The 17763-nt window shown below is 49.6% G+C and overlaps 1 protein-coding gene across 1 annotated transcript in view; it reads right to left on the bottom strand.

Moving 5' to 3' along the window:
• LOC138514591 (olfactory receptor 1f45-like) overlaps positions 1-6273 on the bottom strand; it is a 50977-nt gene extending 44704 nt beyond the window's left edge. Inside the window, exon 1 of the mRNA XM_069630044.1 lies at positions 6163-6273. Within this exon, the coding sequence (XP_069486145.1) occupies positions 6163-6273 (111 nt within the window). The remainder of the gene's footprint in view (positions 1-6162) is intronic.
• Positions 6274-17763: the final 11490 nt, after the last annotated feature.

Here is a 17763-nt window from a genome sequence, read left to right as displayed (position 1 = left end):
ACACTTTGCGATAACTAACCACAAAGCTTAGCACTAAAAAGCAACTTTCAAAAACATGTCTACTATGGAAGCTTACAATCGAGAATCCTTGTCAGGTGAAAATACTGAGAGTTTACAAGCTCTCTGTAGGCAAGAAAATCTTTCTGTAAGAGGCAAGAAGTTAGAACTGATAGCGAGATTGCTGGAAAACAAAAGTCTGGGTACTGGTTCAGAGGGACCAACTTCTCCAGCAGATGTAGATAACAGTGATGGTGTTGATCTAAATCGTAATTCTGACGATAGTGACGAAGAGGCTGAAGAGGAAGGAGAGGCTAACAAAACTGTCTCCCCTGCTCCTCTACTTGCCTTACCAGCTGTACCTACGTGGCCCATACCAGGTCCCACATGTAACCCTGCTTATTTTGAACTTGAAAAAATGAAGCTTGAATTAGAATACAAACGGTTCTTGGCTCAATCTGAAAGAAACCAAGAGCTCGAGTTCAGACAGATAAATGCCTAGGCTGAGCAGAAGCAAGCTGAGTTAAGGCTCAGGGAAATAGAACTTAATCACGAGTTAGAGATGAAAAAGTTGTCAGTGGAAAATGCTTCTCTCTCCTCTGGTTCTTCTAGAAGCTCCAGTCCCAAAAGACCCCGGATGCCGAAGGAATTAGTGGGTATGTATGAACCAAGATTGGATGTATTGGTTTGGTTAAAACTGTTTGAGTACAATCATGGGCTCCAGGACATCACCGGGAATGATTTACTTCCCTGGTTGTTCTCTAGGCTCCCCCCTGTTGCGACTGATGTGGTAATGGAGTTGGGGGAGGTGGATAAGACGGATTACAAAAGTGTGAAACTAGCTTTGATAGCTAGATTCGGGAAGACCCCTTCCCAGTATCTTAAGAGGTTTAGGACCCTCAAAAAGCATGATGGTACCCCTTGGGCTACCTGGGTGAGTGAAGGGTTGAAAAACTTAGAGGGATGGATTAAGGGTTACAAAGTGAACACTTATGAGGGTATGAAGAATCTTTTTATGTTGGAGTCGATTTATGATGCCTGTTCTCCTGAGCTCAGACAGCACTTGGCTGATTCAAAGGAATTGGATTCCCGGAGGCTAGCTAAGGCTGCTGACTTATGGGTTGCCAACAGGGCTACTCAAAAGGATTCTGGGGCAACTCAGAAAAAGGATGAGGGAAAACAGCCTAAAAAAGACTCAAAAGAGAATTCGAATAACTCAAATTCCAAAGAGGGCCCCAAACAAAACCAGAAGGGTAAGCCACAAGGAAAACCGCAGCAGAATAGTGTGTCTTCTGGTGCCAAACCAGAAGGAGGCCAGAACAAGCCACCATTCCAAAAAGCATTCTGTAAATGCTTTGTTTGTGGCTCGACTGACCACGTGAAAGGAGATCCCAGATGTAAGGGTAAACCTTCAGGGGTCCAGCTTGTCTCCTTAGCCTTCGCTCCAGAGGAGGAAGTCCAAATGGCAAGTGGAAACTTTCTACTGCTAGCTGACGAACCATTGGAGTCTCAGCCTTTGTTTCTTTAGTATCTCTGGGGTTGTGGGAACAACAGAATTTAGACGTCTATAATTCTATCCCCGATAGTACTAACGAGTATTATAAGGACAGTGTCCGGTGAATGGTCAGGAGACTCCTGCCATTAGGCACACTGGGGCCAGCATAACTGTGGTGGATAAATCGTTTTTTCAGGCTGAGAATGTTGCTAAGGCACCCAAACGCCTCACCAAGTTAGCTGGAGGGCCTGTGCAGATGCTTCCCCAATTACCAGTTCTCATCCAGTGTAACGACATGACTGTGAAGATACCTGTCAGCAAACAGAGTGAGGTACCAGGACGCGTACTGTTGGGTAACAATTTGAAAACTCTTGGAGTTGTATCGCATACTCCCAGACCTCCTAGTAAACGGTTAAAGGAGCTAACCAGACCTGCAAGGGAGAGAACCATGCGCGGTACTCTCCAGGAGATGATGAAGAAAGAAATCACTCCTGCTCCACTGGAATTGTCGGCCGCTGTCTCGAAGAAACCAGAAGCGAAAGGGAAACCTAAGACTTCTACCACGAAACCAGCAGCCATCATTTCAGTGCAGCCAACAAGGACGTCCCCGCGGTTGTACAAAAATAAACCCATAGCTCCACCTCCAGCTGAGGCTGAAAGGGAGGTACAACCCTGTGTGGTAGAATTAGACTCTGACGAAGAGCTAATGGAAGGCCAGGAGCGCATTGGAGATCTGGATCCTGTTGACCATCCTGAGCTGCAGTCTTTACTGGCAGAAGGTGGACCCAGCAGGGCAGACTTCAGTAAGGGACAGAGAGAATGTTCAACTCTGGAAGGTCTTCGCAACCAGGCCGAAGCTCAGGCTGAAGGGCAAAAGCCTGGGAAATACAGGTTGCACTGGGAAGATGGCCTCTTCTACAGTGAACCGACCGAGTCTGCACCTGGAGACTACAAGCGGCTTGTAGTACCCCAAGAGAACAGACTACCGTTCTTGCAGTTAGCCCACAAGATTCCTTTGGCTGGTCACTTGAGTTTCAAAAAGACTAAGGAAAGGCTATCTCTCTACTTCTATTGGCCAAAGATGGGGGCCGAAGTAGAAAAACACTGCAGGAGCTGCCACACCTGCCAGACCTCTGGTAAGGTTGGCTCCAAGAATGTTGCACCTTTAGTGCCTCTCCCAGTTGTGGGAGTCCCGTTTGAGAGAGTAGGGATTGACATTGTTGGTCCCCTTGATCCTCCAACCTCCTCATGCAACAGATTTATACTTGTTGTAGTAGACCATGCTACTAGGTATCCTGAGGAAATTCCTATGAGGACTGTTACAGCTCTGGCTGTGGCTAAGGCCCTCCTTGGTATTTTTACCAGGGTCAGGTTTCCTAAGGAAGTAATCTCTGACAGGGGGTTAAACTTTATGTCCCACTACATGAAGGCCATGTGGAAAACCTGTGGAGTTACTTACAAGTTCTCAACAGCTTACCACCCACAAACCAATGGGTTGGTAGAACGATTCAACCGAACCATGAAGAGGATGATAGGTGCTTTAGAGGAACCCCTTAAGCGTAAGTGGGACCTTCTACTGCCATGCCTTCTCTTTGCTTATAGAGAAGTCCCTCAGGAGGGAGTAGGTTATTCTCCCTTCGAACTTCTCTATGGTCATCCCGTCAGAGGTCCATTGGCCCTGATTAAGGAGGGGTTGGAGAGTGTTCCTTCCCCCAAGCCAGTGAGAGTGACTGACTACGTGATAGCTCTCCGGAGGAGAATGTCACACATGATGACAGAAGCAAGCGATAACTTTAAAGCTGGACAAGCATTGGTCAAGCACTGGCACGATCAAAAGGCTAACATGGTTGAGTTCGCTCAAGACCAGCTCGTTCTCGTTATGATCCCAACAAGGCAGAGGGCCTTGCAAGACAAATGGATGGGACCCTTCAGAGTCGTGGGTAAACTCGGAGAGGTTAACTATCTGGTGGACTTGGGCAATCCCAAGGAGGCTCCGACAGTCTTCCACACCAACCGACTCAAAGCGTATGTCTCCCGACCTGATGTAGGAGCGTTGCTTCTAGCATTATCCGAGGAAGAAGAAGAGAGTGAAGCTCTTCCGGATCTCCTCAGAGGCTTCCCTTTGGACGAAAAAATTGAAGGAGTAAATCTCTCTTCCAATCTGACACCCGAGCAACAAGAAGAGTGCAAATCCATGTTGAATCAGTTTGCCTCTCTGTTCTCGCTTTCACCAGGCTTGACCCCTTGGGGCCAGCACGACATACTCACTGGTGACTGTCTGCCAGTCAAAAGCAGAGGATACCGAATGTCAGAAAACGTACGAACCCACACCAAAGGTGAGGTCAGCAAGATGCTTGATCTCGGGGTAATAGAGCCCTCTAATAGTCCATGGCCTAGCCCAGTTGTGTTAGTACCAAAGGCCGTATCTAAAGAGCTTAGATTCTGCATGCATTATAGAGCTCTTAATGCAGTCACCAAGACTGATGCCCACCCTTTGCCAAGAACAGATGAGTTGGTGGATAAACTTGGTACCGCCAAGTTCCTCAGCACATTTGACTTGACGTCAGGCTATTGGCAAATAGCCCTGACAGACCATGCCAAGGAGAAAACTGCATTTTCAACCCCCGTTGGCTTATACCAGTTTAAGGTAATGCCTTTCAGATTGAACAATGCACCTGCTACGTTTCAACGGATGATAAATCAGGTTCTGAATGGGATGGAGGACTTCTGCATGGCATACTTGGATGACATAGCAGTGTTCAGCAATTCCTGGGAACAACATGTAACCCACCTGAGAGATGTTTTGCAGGCTCTTGGACGAGCCCATCTGACCATAAAGGCGAGTAAATGCCAAATTGGACAGAGTAAGGTAGCCTATCTTGGACATGAGGTAGGAGGTGGAGAAATAAGGCCTTTGCTCAGTAAGATTGACGCTGTGCAAAATTGGAAAACACTTACTACTCAAACCAAAGTGAGAGCCTTCCTAGGCCTCACTGGGTATTACAGGAATTTCATCGAGAACTATGGGACCATAGCCTCTCCACTGAATGTCATCTCCTCGCCCAAATTTCCTAAAAAGGTTAGATGGAACGAGGAGTGCAATCAGGCTTTTGAAAACCTGAAAAAGGCTCTTTGCCAAGCCCCAGTACTCAGAGCTCCTGATTACCGCCAACACTTCATTGTGCAGACAGATGCTTCAAATGTAGGAATAGGTGCCGAACTCAGTCAACTGGATGGGAAAGGTAGGGAGCACCCCGTTTGCTTCATCAGCCGCAAGCTGAAGGATCCTGAAACAAGGTGGGCAACAATCGAAAGAGAGTGCTTTGCTATCGTGTGGGCTCTGAAGAAGTTTAGGCCGTACTTGTATGGCTCTACTTTTGTCATTCAGACTGACCACCAACCCTTGAGATGGTTAATGCAAATGAAAGGGGAAAACCCGAAACTATTGAGATGGTCGATCTGCCTGCAAGGGTTTGATTTCACCATTGAGCACAGGTCAGGGTGTCACCACCAAAATGCTGATGGTCTCTCTAGGATGTATGTCATCGACTAGAGGTATGAGATTCATCCAGGAGTGGATTAAATCCTCCTGTCCCTTAGTCTGGGGGGGGGCGAGTGTTAGGGAGAATTCTCTGTTTAGGCTGAATTTCCTAACCTAGTGAGTCCCCCAACAGCTTTGCTGGATTTCTGGAGTTTGTTTTTTCCATCCTGCCAAGAGTGAGACTCTTTTTCTCCCACTCTTTGACATGAATGTGTGTAAATTCCTTTGAATGTCAATGTGTTCTATGGGCTATGGCAGGGGTCGGCAACCCGCGGCTCCGGAGCCGCATGCGGCTCTTTTGCACCTTTGCCGCAGCTCCACGCATACTTGCCAACCCTACCGATTTAGGCGGTAGGATACCGCATTTTAAGCAGGTCCTACCGCCTACCGACATTCGTGGTTGCACTACGCTTTTTCAGCCTCTGCCTGAGGCCCCAGAGCACTGGGGGCGTGACGGCCCATTTCCGATTTTGATTGATGACAGAGAGGCGCTGGCGTGCGCCAGGCGCACGCCAGCGCCTCTGTCATTAATCAAAATCGGAGATGGGCGGCCGTCACGTGACTCCGGCTCTGCCCTGCTCTGCGCACCAGTGTCTGCAGTGGCAGTGCCTGCAGCCATCCTTCGGGCACTGCTGGTCTCACGGTGCCTAACTTTCACGGGTAAGTTCTTGTCACACGTCCTGTGCTGCAGATGAGGTTCGTAAGAGCCCCCAAAAGTTGGCACAGTGTGAGTTCCGTGTGTACTGGGGCTGCCTGCTTGTGTTTTGAAACAAACATTTTTATTACGTGGGCCGGCTGCCCCCGTTCCCCTGGAACTACTGGGGCAGGAGTGGAATGTTCCCGTGGAGATAATAATGTAAGTACTTGCATCGATGAATCTGCAAGTGCGGCTGAAAATGAAAATAACAAAACATCCGGATCGAGCAAAGTCACTCTCAAAAGGAAACTAAGGTGTGACTGTTTACTTTACACCCCCACTGGGCACGGCAGACATTCTGTCTCCTCTGCAGCTGCTGGGTTCAGGCTTGGTATAGTGTTGGCATGCATCTTACAAAGCTAGCAAGTGCTGCTCACTTCCAAGTGGGAAAGTGGGGACAGTGCTCGTTGTTCACCTTTTGCTATTTCTTACTTGTTTCTCTAATTTGTTTAATTTTTCTTGCTTTGACTTTTTGTATTTTACTCTATCGCCATTCTTTTTTTCCTGAATTTCTTTCTTTCTGAATTTTTTCTCTTCAGCCATCTCACCTGTCAATCCTCCCTTTTTCTTTGACCCTTTCATCTGCACCCCATGATTGTGCTGCTGTTTCTGTCTCCCTAATGTGGGGGAACTGGCAAATTTTGCTATGGGGCCCTCTGATTTCTAATTACGTCCCTGTTTTGGACCCCTGTAGGCCAGCCATGGATAAAGGCAAGAAAAGAAAAAATTCTGAAGAAAACAGAGTGTTTAATGATACATGGACAGAATCATTTGCATTCTCTACTGACAAGACTGGTTTACCAGTATGCTTAATATGTGGTGAGAAATTTGCAAACAACAAAAATTTGAATATTGCAAGACATTTCCAGAATAAACACACAGCCTTTGCTGAAAAATATCCAGATGGAGATGAGAGACGAAAAGCCGTTGCAGAACTTATGAGGAAGGTTGATAGGAGCAAAAATAATTTCAAGAAGTAGGTGAAGTCTGCAAATTCCACAACATATGCTAGTTTTGTAGCCGCTCAGGAAATAGTCAAGCACGGGAAGCCGTTCACAGATAGAGAGTATATAAAAGAAGCATTCATTAAGGTTTCGGAACATCTATACATGGACTTCAAAAACAAGAATGAAATTGTGCAGAAAATCAAAGACATGCCTCTCTCTGCGAAGACTGTTAAAGACAGAACCCTAAAAATGGCAGAAAACATTAGCAAACAGCAAATTCAAGACATTAGTTCAGCTGTGGCGTACTCCATCGCCTGTGATGAGTCCAAAGATAAAGGTGATATTGAACAAATAGCGCTGTTCTGCCGATATGTCAACTCTTTTGGGCCACAGGAAGAACTGATTGAGCTGATACCACTAAAAGGCCAAACAAGTGGTGAGGATATCTGTAAGGCTGTCCTGGACTTTTTAAGTGCTAAAAAAATAAACACCAACCACCTGGTCTCAGTGGCTACTGATGGGGCACCGAGCATGAGAGGAGCACAGAAGGGCTTTGTGGCTCTACTGCAGAAGGCACTGGGTAGAACGCTGCTGTCATTTCATTGCATCCTGCACCAAGAGGCATTGTGTGCTCAAACATTTCCCCCCGAATGCACAAAAGTGATGGATGTGGTCATTCAGATTGTTAATAAGATAATGGCAAAGGGTTTAAACCACCGCCAGTTTCGTTTGCTATTGGATGAGGTGGAAAGCACATATTCTGACCTCCTGCTCCACAACAAGGTCCGGTGGCTGTCCAGAGGCGAGGTGCTAAAACGCTTTGTCACATGTTTGGAAGAAGTAAAAACCTTCCTGGCCAGCAAAGAGCTCACCTTTGCTGAGCTGGAACAGCCAGAGTGGCTGGAAAAATGACATTTTATGGTAGATATGACAGCCCATCTAAACACGCTAAATACAACCCTTCAGGGGAAAGGAGGCACAGCCCTGCACATGCTGGAGGAGGTTTTGGCATTCGAGCGCAAGTTGACAGTGTTTGTCAAAGATTTCCAGAGAGGTACACTGTCTCACTTTCCTTCTTTGAGAGAGTTCAAACAAAGTCATGATACGATAAATTTGGAATATTTCAAGTCTGCAATCACCGCAATTCAAAGCTCGTTTGGGAAACGATTCTGTGAGTTCAGAGAGGAAAAAAACACATTATCCTTCCCTGTCACTCCCCTGGCGATCGATCCATCCCTATTGAATATGACTGCATTTGCAGGTGTAAGTCAACCTGATCTTGAGATGGAACTGGCCGATATAGCCGACAAAGATATATGGGTGTCCAAGTTCAAATGCTTAACCGCTACTCTTGAGGATGTTGCCCGTCAGAAGGCCATTCTAGCTCAGAATCATAAATGGAGTGATATTGAAAACCTTCCCAAACAGGACAAACTTGTATTCGAAACATGGAATGCCATCCCCGACACTTATATAAACATGAAAAAGTATGCATTTGGAGTCCTGTCGATCTTCGGTTCCACATATGTATGTGAGCAGGTCTTCTCCAACATGAACTATATTAAAAACAAACATCGATCACGCCTCACAGATGACAGCTTGCAAGCCTGTGTGAACATGAAGGTGACGTCTTACAGCCCTGATGTGCAGACACTGAGCACTGAGGTTCAGGAGCAAAAGTCCCATTAACCAGGTAAATTAAATATTTTAATTAGCTATTAATTTGCAAAAATATATTTTACATTGTTAAGTGAAAGTCCTTTTTTTGTTCAGATTGACAGCTGACTGCACGATCCTGTGTATATAGTTTAAGCAGGTAAGAAACAATATATGCAGTGTTATATTTGTTTTAAATGTCGCAATGGTTTTGCGGCTCCCAGTTTTTTTTTTCTTCGGAAACGGGTCCAAGTGGCTCTTTTTGTCTTAAAGGTTGCAGACCCCTGGGCTATGGGGTCTTTTACTCCATAGGGTTTCATATGTTTTACTATGTGTGTTACAACGCACCCTCCGTGTCGTAGCACTGGGGTGTCCTAACGGACCTCCATCATAGACTCCATACCCGGGGACTGACTACTGTCTCCCCGGGCATGTAAAGTCACCATTGGCTTTACTAGACCTAAATTTACTAACAGAACTAGTACAAACCATCCTATTGTGGACGTACTAGTAGGGGTAATTCGATTACTCCTGGGTCTGTTATTCGAGGGGGCACTGTCCCGTCCCCCCTCGTCGAGTTGTGGCTGGTGACAGTGGAAACTACTTGTTATATTCGACCCCGAATATAACCCTATGGGATTCTTCCCATTGTTGGAGATTATTACTTTTTCTCTCGTTAATCTCTAACATACCACCGATTTACTTATCTTAAATAAGTCTATCGGATGGTATTTTCTGCCAGAACTCGGTTTTTAAAATGGCGTCTGTGTTCGTCTCTGTGACTCCTAAACCAAAGGTTGAGCCCTTTGTTCCACTTTTGGCGGGCTTCTGTACAGAGACCCTCCAAAGTGGTGCCATTCTGTCTGGGTTACCACAGGGGTGTGGGGCGGGGTTTAGGCACCCTGGACCGAGTTGCCTTGCCAACTCCGGTCGCACTCTGGTGTGATTGGCCCAAGTGTTGAGCCACCCCGCTCACCACTTAGCGTGTTTTGATTGACAGCAAGGCTGAATGAATGGGGGTTCTCTGCATAAAAGCAGGGCTTTTGGGACTGGATCTTCAGAAGTCGCCACAGGACCTAAGAATCCGACGAGGGTAAACCTGAGCTGACCGGCAACGATGACACCTCCGGTGGAGCCCTGCGGAACCGACTCACCACTTCCCGACGACAGAGGAGATCTCCCTGCCGGAGAGTCTCTTCCCCTGACTGGTGGGAACAACCAGTCCCCTTTGCTTTTTCTTCGCTCCAGGACGAAGTGGTCGAATTGCCTGTGCAGAGCACATCGGCAACCGGATAGCCACTACCCCTGTACTGGGACCCAAAGGTTTTGCCTTGTGACGGAGCATTCCGCGGCTGGTCTCTTCCCTGGTGGTGCACCGGACTTCACTTTTCTTCGACGACGAGATCATCTCTACTCTTAGCAAAGACCCGACATGCATCCACCACCAGGAAAAACTGCCCCCGCCAGAGCTGTCTCTCCACAAACAAGGTACCGTGTCCACCTGGCTTCCCTTTCTGCCGGATAGAGTGAGGTGTCTTAATCCTCGCCTTTCCATTGGGTCGCCTCCAAGCTTTCTTTAACGTGTTGTTCTGAAGTGGTCCAATCTTTCCATAACAATTTGCGATAAAGACTCGAAGCGCATTTCCACTGAGACACTTTTTGGGACATATCACCTTGCCTCTCTCCCAGTGGGCCCTGGCCTCTGAACTTTGTGATCTGCAGTAGACCCTGCCTTACTTGCCCTGCATTTGTCCGTAAAGTATTGGTACCGAGTTGATTTCATAACCTGCCTTATTTTTCTCTCCCGTCCTAACGAATACTAGAGTGCCATCGAGGTTAAAGCATACACCTCTGTCTGCAAATAAGTGATGCCGGTGAACCTAGACTTGTCGAACTATTGTTAGGGGGATTGATGTTTTTCTTCGTAAAGTAATTATGATTGAAGTTGTTTGCCGTATTAGTGCCAGAGTGTTTTCTATAGATGTGTTGTTATAAATAAATACCTTTATATCTTTACACCGAAGCCTTGTTCCGTGTTTGCTTGTTCTACTGTGTAAATTGCCCTATTGTGTATACTCCACATACTGCCTAACTCTTCTTGAGGGAAGTCTGACTGCTCAGCCACAGCTACCAAGTGAATCTGTGTGGTACAGACTGCTACCAAGTGGGTTTACTGCCAAACACCTGCAGTCCTAAATCTTTTGCAGTGGTCCCAGAACGAACTGCACAGGTTTCCGCCTAACAATGGCACGGAGTACGACTGGCGCATAGGGAGTTCAGTTGAGGAGGGGGTCGGAACAAGGCCAAGCAAATGGAGGAATCCGGCCCTGGTGACCTGTCCCAGTAGGTCGACGTGGTCAACGAGCCATTCGAGAGAACATGCAGTCTCCCCATGAAAAGACTGCATTTCGCCTTGCATGGCCCATTGACGCAACGCCACACCACCCAGGACAGGCTCAACCCGGTCCCGGATAGCCACGTCCGCAGGCAGAGGAAGGCCAGTTGTCGTAAGCTCATCCCCTGCCTGAAACGGGTCATCCCTGCTGGTGCAAGATGATGCAGTCATAGGCTCGGGGACAGGATTACACACAGGCACCTCCGCGGCGGCCTGTGCTGCCTCCTGTCCCTGCCCCTGCACTGCACCACTAGCACCAGTGGAATCCCCACCTCCAGACCCCGTCTCTGTCCCTTGCACGGCCTCCTCCTCCACCAAACCCCCCACTAACCTGGATGACTCCGTGCCATCTTCCTCCGTCGGGCCCTGTGGGGTCTCAGCTGCCCCTTCAGCTGCCGAGGAGTCCAACTCCGACCTCCGCCTCTTGGACCTCCCCTCGGCAGCTGCGACCTGGGACGCGGCACCAGACTCCTCACTCCCCGACGAGTTGACAACCTGGGAGGGGAGCCAGGCCTTGCGTCTCTGGCTGGCGGTGCGATCCCTGCCGCTGTGCTCCACAGCACCCTCTCCGCCCTCTTCATCAGTCGACGCTGCAGACAGGGAGAGATAGGACACAAGCATCAGGGCACTGTACAATGGACTCATACACACATGACAGTTACACGCGAGTGTCATTGTCAAACTTCAGACATGGCATCACAATCCCCAGCACACATGTCATTTCAAATCACACACATGAGCTATTCCACAGCCATATCGCAGCAGCCAGCACCATCCATACACATACAACAGCATGAGCAGGCAAAGGTGAGCCAGACATCACATGAGACACAGGGAGTGCACTAGACATGCAAACACGCCACCACACTTACATGCATGTGTACACCTCTTCCAAGTGTCGCAGTGATGAGATCGGCATCCATGTCACATCTGGCAATGAGTCTTCTACATATAAGTCTCACATGCATCCATGTTGCATGACAGTTGCACACTTGTCAGATACACATACATGCACATGTACACAGTGCAGATACATGCAGCTGGAACCAACATCCATGTGTGACACCACAACCTTGAAAACTGACATACACAGTCATTCAAACATGTGTGCTCACACATCTGCATTTGGCCTGCATGCTTACCTACAAATACACCATCCATGTGTCTCACACATGAAAGGACTCGCATGTGTCAGCCTCATGGCCCTGTACAAACACATCCATACATGGCCCTACAAAACCACATGTGCAACCTGCACACTACTGGCACACCACCACACGCACAGCTTACAATCAGTATGCATGTACACTTACCGCTCGACTCCAGACGGGTCTGCCTCTCAAGGACCTGGACGTGGAGCACTGGGCATACGCATTCCAGGACCCTCATTTGGTCTTCTGACAGGTGGCCCTGGCGCCCCTTAGCATCCGCTGCCTTCAAGAGGCGCCGGGCCTTGTTGAGGGTCCTGGACCTGAATTCCTCCCAGCGCTTCTTGACATGATGGAATTCACGGACTGCCACCCCCTCCGTGTTGATGGCAGTCATGATGTCCGTCCAGATCCTGGTCTGTGCTTCCTTGTCGGCGTGCGACCTTCCGAAGAGGGCATCATACTGCCCCAGGACTTGCTCCACCAGGACACCAACTTCGGTGGCAGTGAAGCTGGTGGCCCTCTGCCTCTCTGGCTGGGGGTTGCCAGTGCCGCCAGATGGTGTAGTGCTGGACATGGCAACCCCAGAGGCAGGAGTGGGTGGGCAACTGGGTCCTGGGGCTGGGCTGTGGAGCGATGGAATCCCAGTCGGTAGTCTTCGGTTCCAGCAGGGGTGGTCACAGCAACAGCAACCCTGGCTGACGTGCAGGCAGCAAATGGCAGGGCACGTGGGCAGAAGGCAATCAGGCAGCAGCATAGGGCAGGTGGGAGCGTGCTCGGGGTTCTGGGGGGCAGTAATTCGGCCTTCTGGGCAGGAGCGTGGTCTTCCGTGTGTGAACGCGTGGCCAGCTTGATACGGCGTGATTTGGCACATGAAAATCTTGCATGTCAGCGTGTGATTCGAGGAAAGGCCCTTAGCGCGTAAGTGTGTCAGCGCACGTAGGCGATTTTATTGGACCAAAGGGCCTTAGCGTGTAAGCGGGTCTGTGACGTGACGCGTGGGGGTGTTTCCCTCATAGCACGTGATGACAGAGCACACGTGGAAAATCTGCACGTCCGAGTGTCAGCGTGTGTAATTGGAGGAAAGGGCGCGTACACGCGTAAGTGACGTGTACTTGTGGGCCGGTTTAAAAGGTACGTGTAGGACGCCATTTCCTTGTACGTGCTTTTTGTGGAGAGCGAGTGGGTGGATTCTGTACTTCCTGTCGGTTCATACGCGATTACTTCACAGCGTTTCAAGTTCATACTCCCTGTTACCTCTGACAGCTTTCATTTTTCTGTTTTTTTTGGGCCTGTTTGCTCAAACAGTGTTCACTTGTCCTTTTGTCCTGTCTCCTCAGACAGCGTACAATTCTTCTTTTGGCGGGGGTGTTGCCAATGTGCACACGCGTGTATTTTTCACGTACTTTTTCCAGGCAGACAGTTCCGCACATACTTAGCAACTGTGCTTGCCCCGTGTGTCGCGTACCCCTTCAGAGGTCATTGTAGGCTGCGTGTATCACGCATACACTTATTTTTTGTGTTTCTGGGAGCCACAGCGTAGTGCGGGTTCATTTTTCCACACACATGGTCTACGAGGGGTTGCATGCACGTTATTTTTGTTTTTGGGCTGCCTGTGCATTGCGTTACCCGTCATCTTCTCCCAGGGGTCACAGACAGCCTTGTTAGTGCACTAGGGTACAAAATCCATCTAGTACCCTACCCCTATGACCCCCAATTGCCCAGGACAATAGTTTACTGCTCCTCCCATATGCACAACAACATCAGTGCCATGGTTGGGAGGCGACCAAGTGGTAAGGGAGGCAAAGGTGGCCGACCTTCAAAAGGTGGACGTGGTGGGGGTGTTAGGGGATGTGGCCAGGATTTGCAGGGTGCCCCTAAACCCCCATGTGTGGAGGACTAATCAGGGACACCCATGCTCCCCCCATGGTTGAGGGAAACATGGCTGAGACCAGCCCAGCTCAGCCCCTGTTGGACCAGCCCATTGTGGCACCTGACCTGGCACAGGATGACTCCCTGGCTGACTTCCAGGTCAGCAAGTCTAGGCAAGTCTAAGCCACGTGTGGCGGTGCAAGTTGTCACCAAGGCACATGGATCTGGGGCAGCTATGTCATCTGCTGCCCCAAGTATGCAGGGTGGTGAGGCTGCAGGGGCAGCTGCAGCTCCATCCGCCCCAGCTCTGACTCTCCCAGCCAGGAAAGTGTCGGTCCTGGTCTATCATACTGATGTTCCCCCTGCCAACATCACACTTCAGACAATGCCTGCACCAAGTCCTATGGTCAATGTGCATTCGCACACTCCAACAACCCAGTCCACCAGTGATTCTGCCCCTACTGACCAGAGCGGCGTTAGCCACTCTGGCTCCGCTCCACCTTCTAAAAAGAGGAAGAAGGGTGCTCTGGCACGACAGGCTGAGACCCCAGGCGCGGCTACACACTCCGGCACGTCAAGGAAGCCTTGCTTTAATGACGCAGAGCTTAATGCACTTGTGAGCTATGTGTTGCAACATAGCCAGGAAATGGTGGTGACTGCAGGGTCGAAGACCACACCTGGTCAACGTAAGGCACACTAGCAGACTATCGCCAACCACATAAGTGCCCTTGGATTTGTGAGGTGCTCAGCTGATGATTGCTACAAGCGGTGGAACGACCTGAAACGCAGAGCAAAGGACAAGCTGACATATGGATGTACTTGTGGAATGTACCATGGCTATGGTACATGCCATCTGTGTGATGGCATGTGTCATTTATGTGTATAGGACATGCCACTCACAGGCCAATGTGTGATGGCAGTGCTACCCAGCATGCAGCAAATGTGTTGCTCTTCCATCTTGGTGTCATCAGTGTCAGACTTTTGCCTCCTCTTCCAACTCTGTGACAGTGCATGCATGGGAGGGTTATAGTCATGTGGGACATGTGTAAATCATGTACTGGTTCTGTAGCTTGTCAGGCCTATTTGTGTGCTATGGTGCTAATGCCTGTTTCCATTTTTTGTCTTTCATGTTTTTGCAGGGGATGACGCACTTGATGCTGGTGAGGTTGAGGAGATGGTGCAGACCCAGGAGGAACCTGAGGCACAACCGGCCACCAGTGGGGGACATGGTGTGGTGGTGGGTGAGAACCCACTCTTGCTGCAGACGATTCTGTCAAGGGGTGTCTCTGGGTGCACCTGCCCAGACCTCTATTCAGGTGTTGATTCGGATGATGAGACCTATGTGGAGTCGCAGGTAAGTGTTTCTGGAAGAGGTTCTGTTCTGTCCAACCCACCTTCACCAGGGGTAGAACCCTCTATGGGGATGTCAGTGTTGGTTAGTCAGCCTTTGGCGGTTACGGGTGCAGGTTCACACTCCACAACATCTGATCCTGTTTCTGGGCCAGCAGATCAGAGGGGGAATGGAGTCCTGCAGCCTCAGGCAGTGCCGGCACAGCAAGGCGCAGATCGCCTTTCCCCAAACAGGTGGGGTGCCCGCCGACGCGGTGGCCGTACGCCACCAGGCAATACCGCATGGGAACAATCCATTTACGGTATGTCAACCCAAAAGGCAGCATCAGTTGAGATGATGGCACAAACAATGGAGAGGGTGGCCACTTCCATTGTCCCTCCTGAAAGGCAGATGGAGCTACTACAGCAGGCAACAGACTCCATTTGCCAATCACACAGGGAGGACATGTTGGCGTCCAACAGGGACAGACGGCTGGCACTGGAGACTCTATGCCAATCGATATCAATAGAGTCCCAGGGCCACAGGGAAGCCCTGAGGGTAGAACTCCATCACCTCAGGGAGACTCTTGTTGACCTTGAGACTTCCACTAACTTGAGGACAGAACAGCAGCAGGAGTGGCTCACATGTTCGCTCTCAGCTGAGATGCAGGCAACTCGGGAGGAGATCCGGGCATCACGTCAGGTGCTGCATGGGGATCTCCGCACTATAATCCTCCAGAACGAGACCTTCCACACCCGCATGCTTGCTGCCATGGAGGACCATACCAGGGCTTTGTGTGGGCTGCCTCCCATAGCACCACCACCTCCTATGGCAGCAGCAGAGGGTAATGAGAGTGACAGCAGCAGTTCTCCCACATTGGCATAGCCGTGCAGGCCTTGAGCCCATGGAGGTGTTTTTTTTCCCAACATCCACACAGGCGGCTGCTGGTGCGCACCCTGTCCTCGGACCTCCTGGGTGCCCCCCCCCTGTCCCCCACATGTCCATTTCTGATTTTTGATTTTTGCTTTTTTGATTTTTGATTTTTGATTTCTGATTATTTTTTAACAGTGTGTTGCCTTGTGTGGCTCCCGTGGGCATCCACTGTATTCCGGCTGGGCACATGCAGGCTTGTCCTGAGTTTGGGTTCAATGCTTGGGTTCGTGAGACACACACCCCTCCTGCTTCCCGTTTCCATGGGCTTGCAAAGGGTGTGACCAAGTGACAGTGATTTACACAGTGATGTTGGGCTCCCATGAACTGTGTGGGCAGTCTGTAGTCAATACTGTGTAGACATTCCTTGTGTATATTGTTGTTGTATTGTACACTGCAAGTTGGAATTATGTAAGCGTCTGCTTCTATGTCTCCCTCTGAATTTGCAGGTTCATTCCTCATGTCTTCACAAGACCGTCTACTTTGGAGATGGAGTTCATGTTGTATGCAGTACACAGACAAGTTTTGAAGCCTGCAAGACTACAGTTGGAAGGGGGCGATGTGGTGGCATATTCAGGTTGTAAGACTACGACTACTTTAAATTAATACTGTCATGTTTGAGTTATGTTTGAGCTTGTGTAGCTGCATTGTATTGTTGGTAAGTATTTGGTCATGTGTGTTGTTAGTTCAACATTACTGGGAGCATATTGTGTGTGGCCAGTTTCCATTAGGGACACTGTACTTTGTGACACTTGTGTCAGGTTTTCGGGATTGCTTTGTTTGCTCTCACATAGCATGACATGCCATGGTGTGTTGGGTGGTGGTGCCGAGGAGGGGTTGGGTGACATGGCACTGTTCTCATGTTGTATTTTGCAAGGGGGTAATGCATTTAGCAGCATATGTGTCTTTTGATGACACAGCATTGGTGGTGTTTCTGTAGGTAGGGATGCACACATTGTGACACTTCCAGGTGACCAATCTCAGGCTGGTATGGTTGTGACAGTTCACTGTCCCTTGTGTCATCATCGGTTGTCAGCTGGTATATGGCAGGGCTGTGTGCACTCCACAGGGGTGTGATTCTAAGTGAAGTAATTAGCCACCAGCTGCGTTCGGGCTGCCTCACCCTGTGCCCTTTCCCCTCCCATGCGCAGCAGGCGTGCATGTGGTTGGGGATGTGGGGGCACCACCATGTCCACCGGCAGGCCCTGGCGTGTTGCAACGTTGTGCAGGAAACATGCTGCCACTATGATCCTGCACACTACTGGGGGATTGTATAACAGCTGCCTGCCAGAACGGTCAAGGGAGCGAAAGCGTGACTTGAGCACTCCGAATGTGCGTTCCACTATGCCCCGGGTTGAAATATGGGCTGTGTTGTATCTTACCTCGGGTGGCGTGGTGGGGTTCCGAACTGGCATCATCATGTGGGTGCTCAGAGGGCAGGCACTGTCCCCTCGGGAGGTGGTGATGGGTATCATTAGTAGGGTTGTGACATTACTCAGTATCTGGCATGCATGCATGTGCTGTGGCACTTATACTCACCGAGCAGCCATGTATCGCCATGCCGCCCAGCTTCTAGGTCCCGGTTTAGAGTTGACATTCTGTAAATGGAACTGTCGTGGGTGGACCCTGGATAGTTGGCATATACTGAGGTGATGATTCCCTTTGCATCACATACTACCTGGACATTGATGGAATGCCAGTGCTTGCGGTTTCTATAGATGTGCTCTGATGCCCTGGGGGGACGTAGAGCCACAT

This window comes from Ambystoma mexicanum, chromosome 12 (assembly GCF_040938575.1).
Source record: "Ambystoma mexicanum isolate Mex_15411 chromosome 12, UKY_AmexF1_1, whole genome shotgun sequence".
NCBI classification, from domain to species: Eukaryota; Metazoa; Chordata; class Amphibia; order Caudata; family Ambystomatidae; genus Ambystoma; species Ambystoma mexicanum.
Note: the sequence above shows the minus strand (reverse complement) of the source record. Positions and strands in the feature narration are given on the sequence as shown.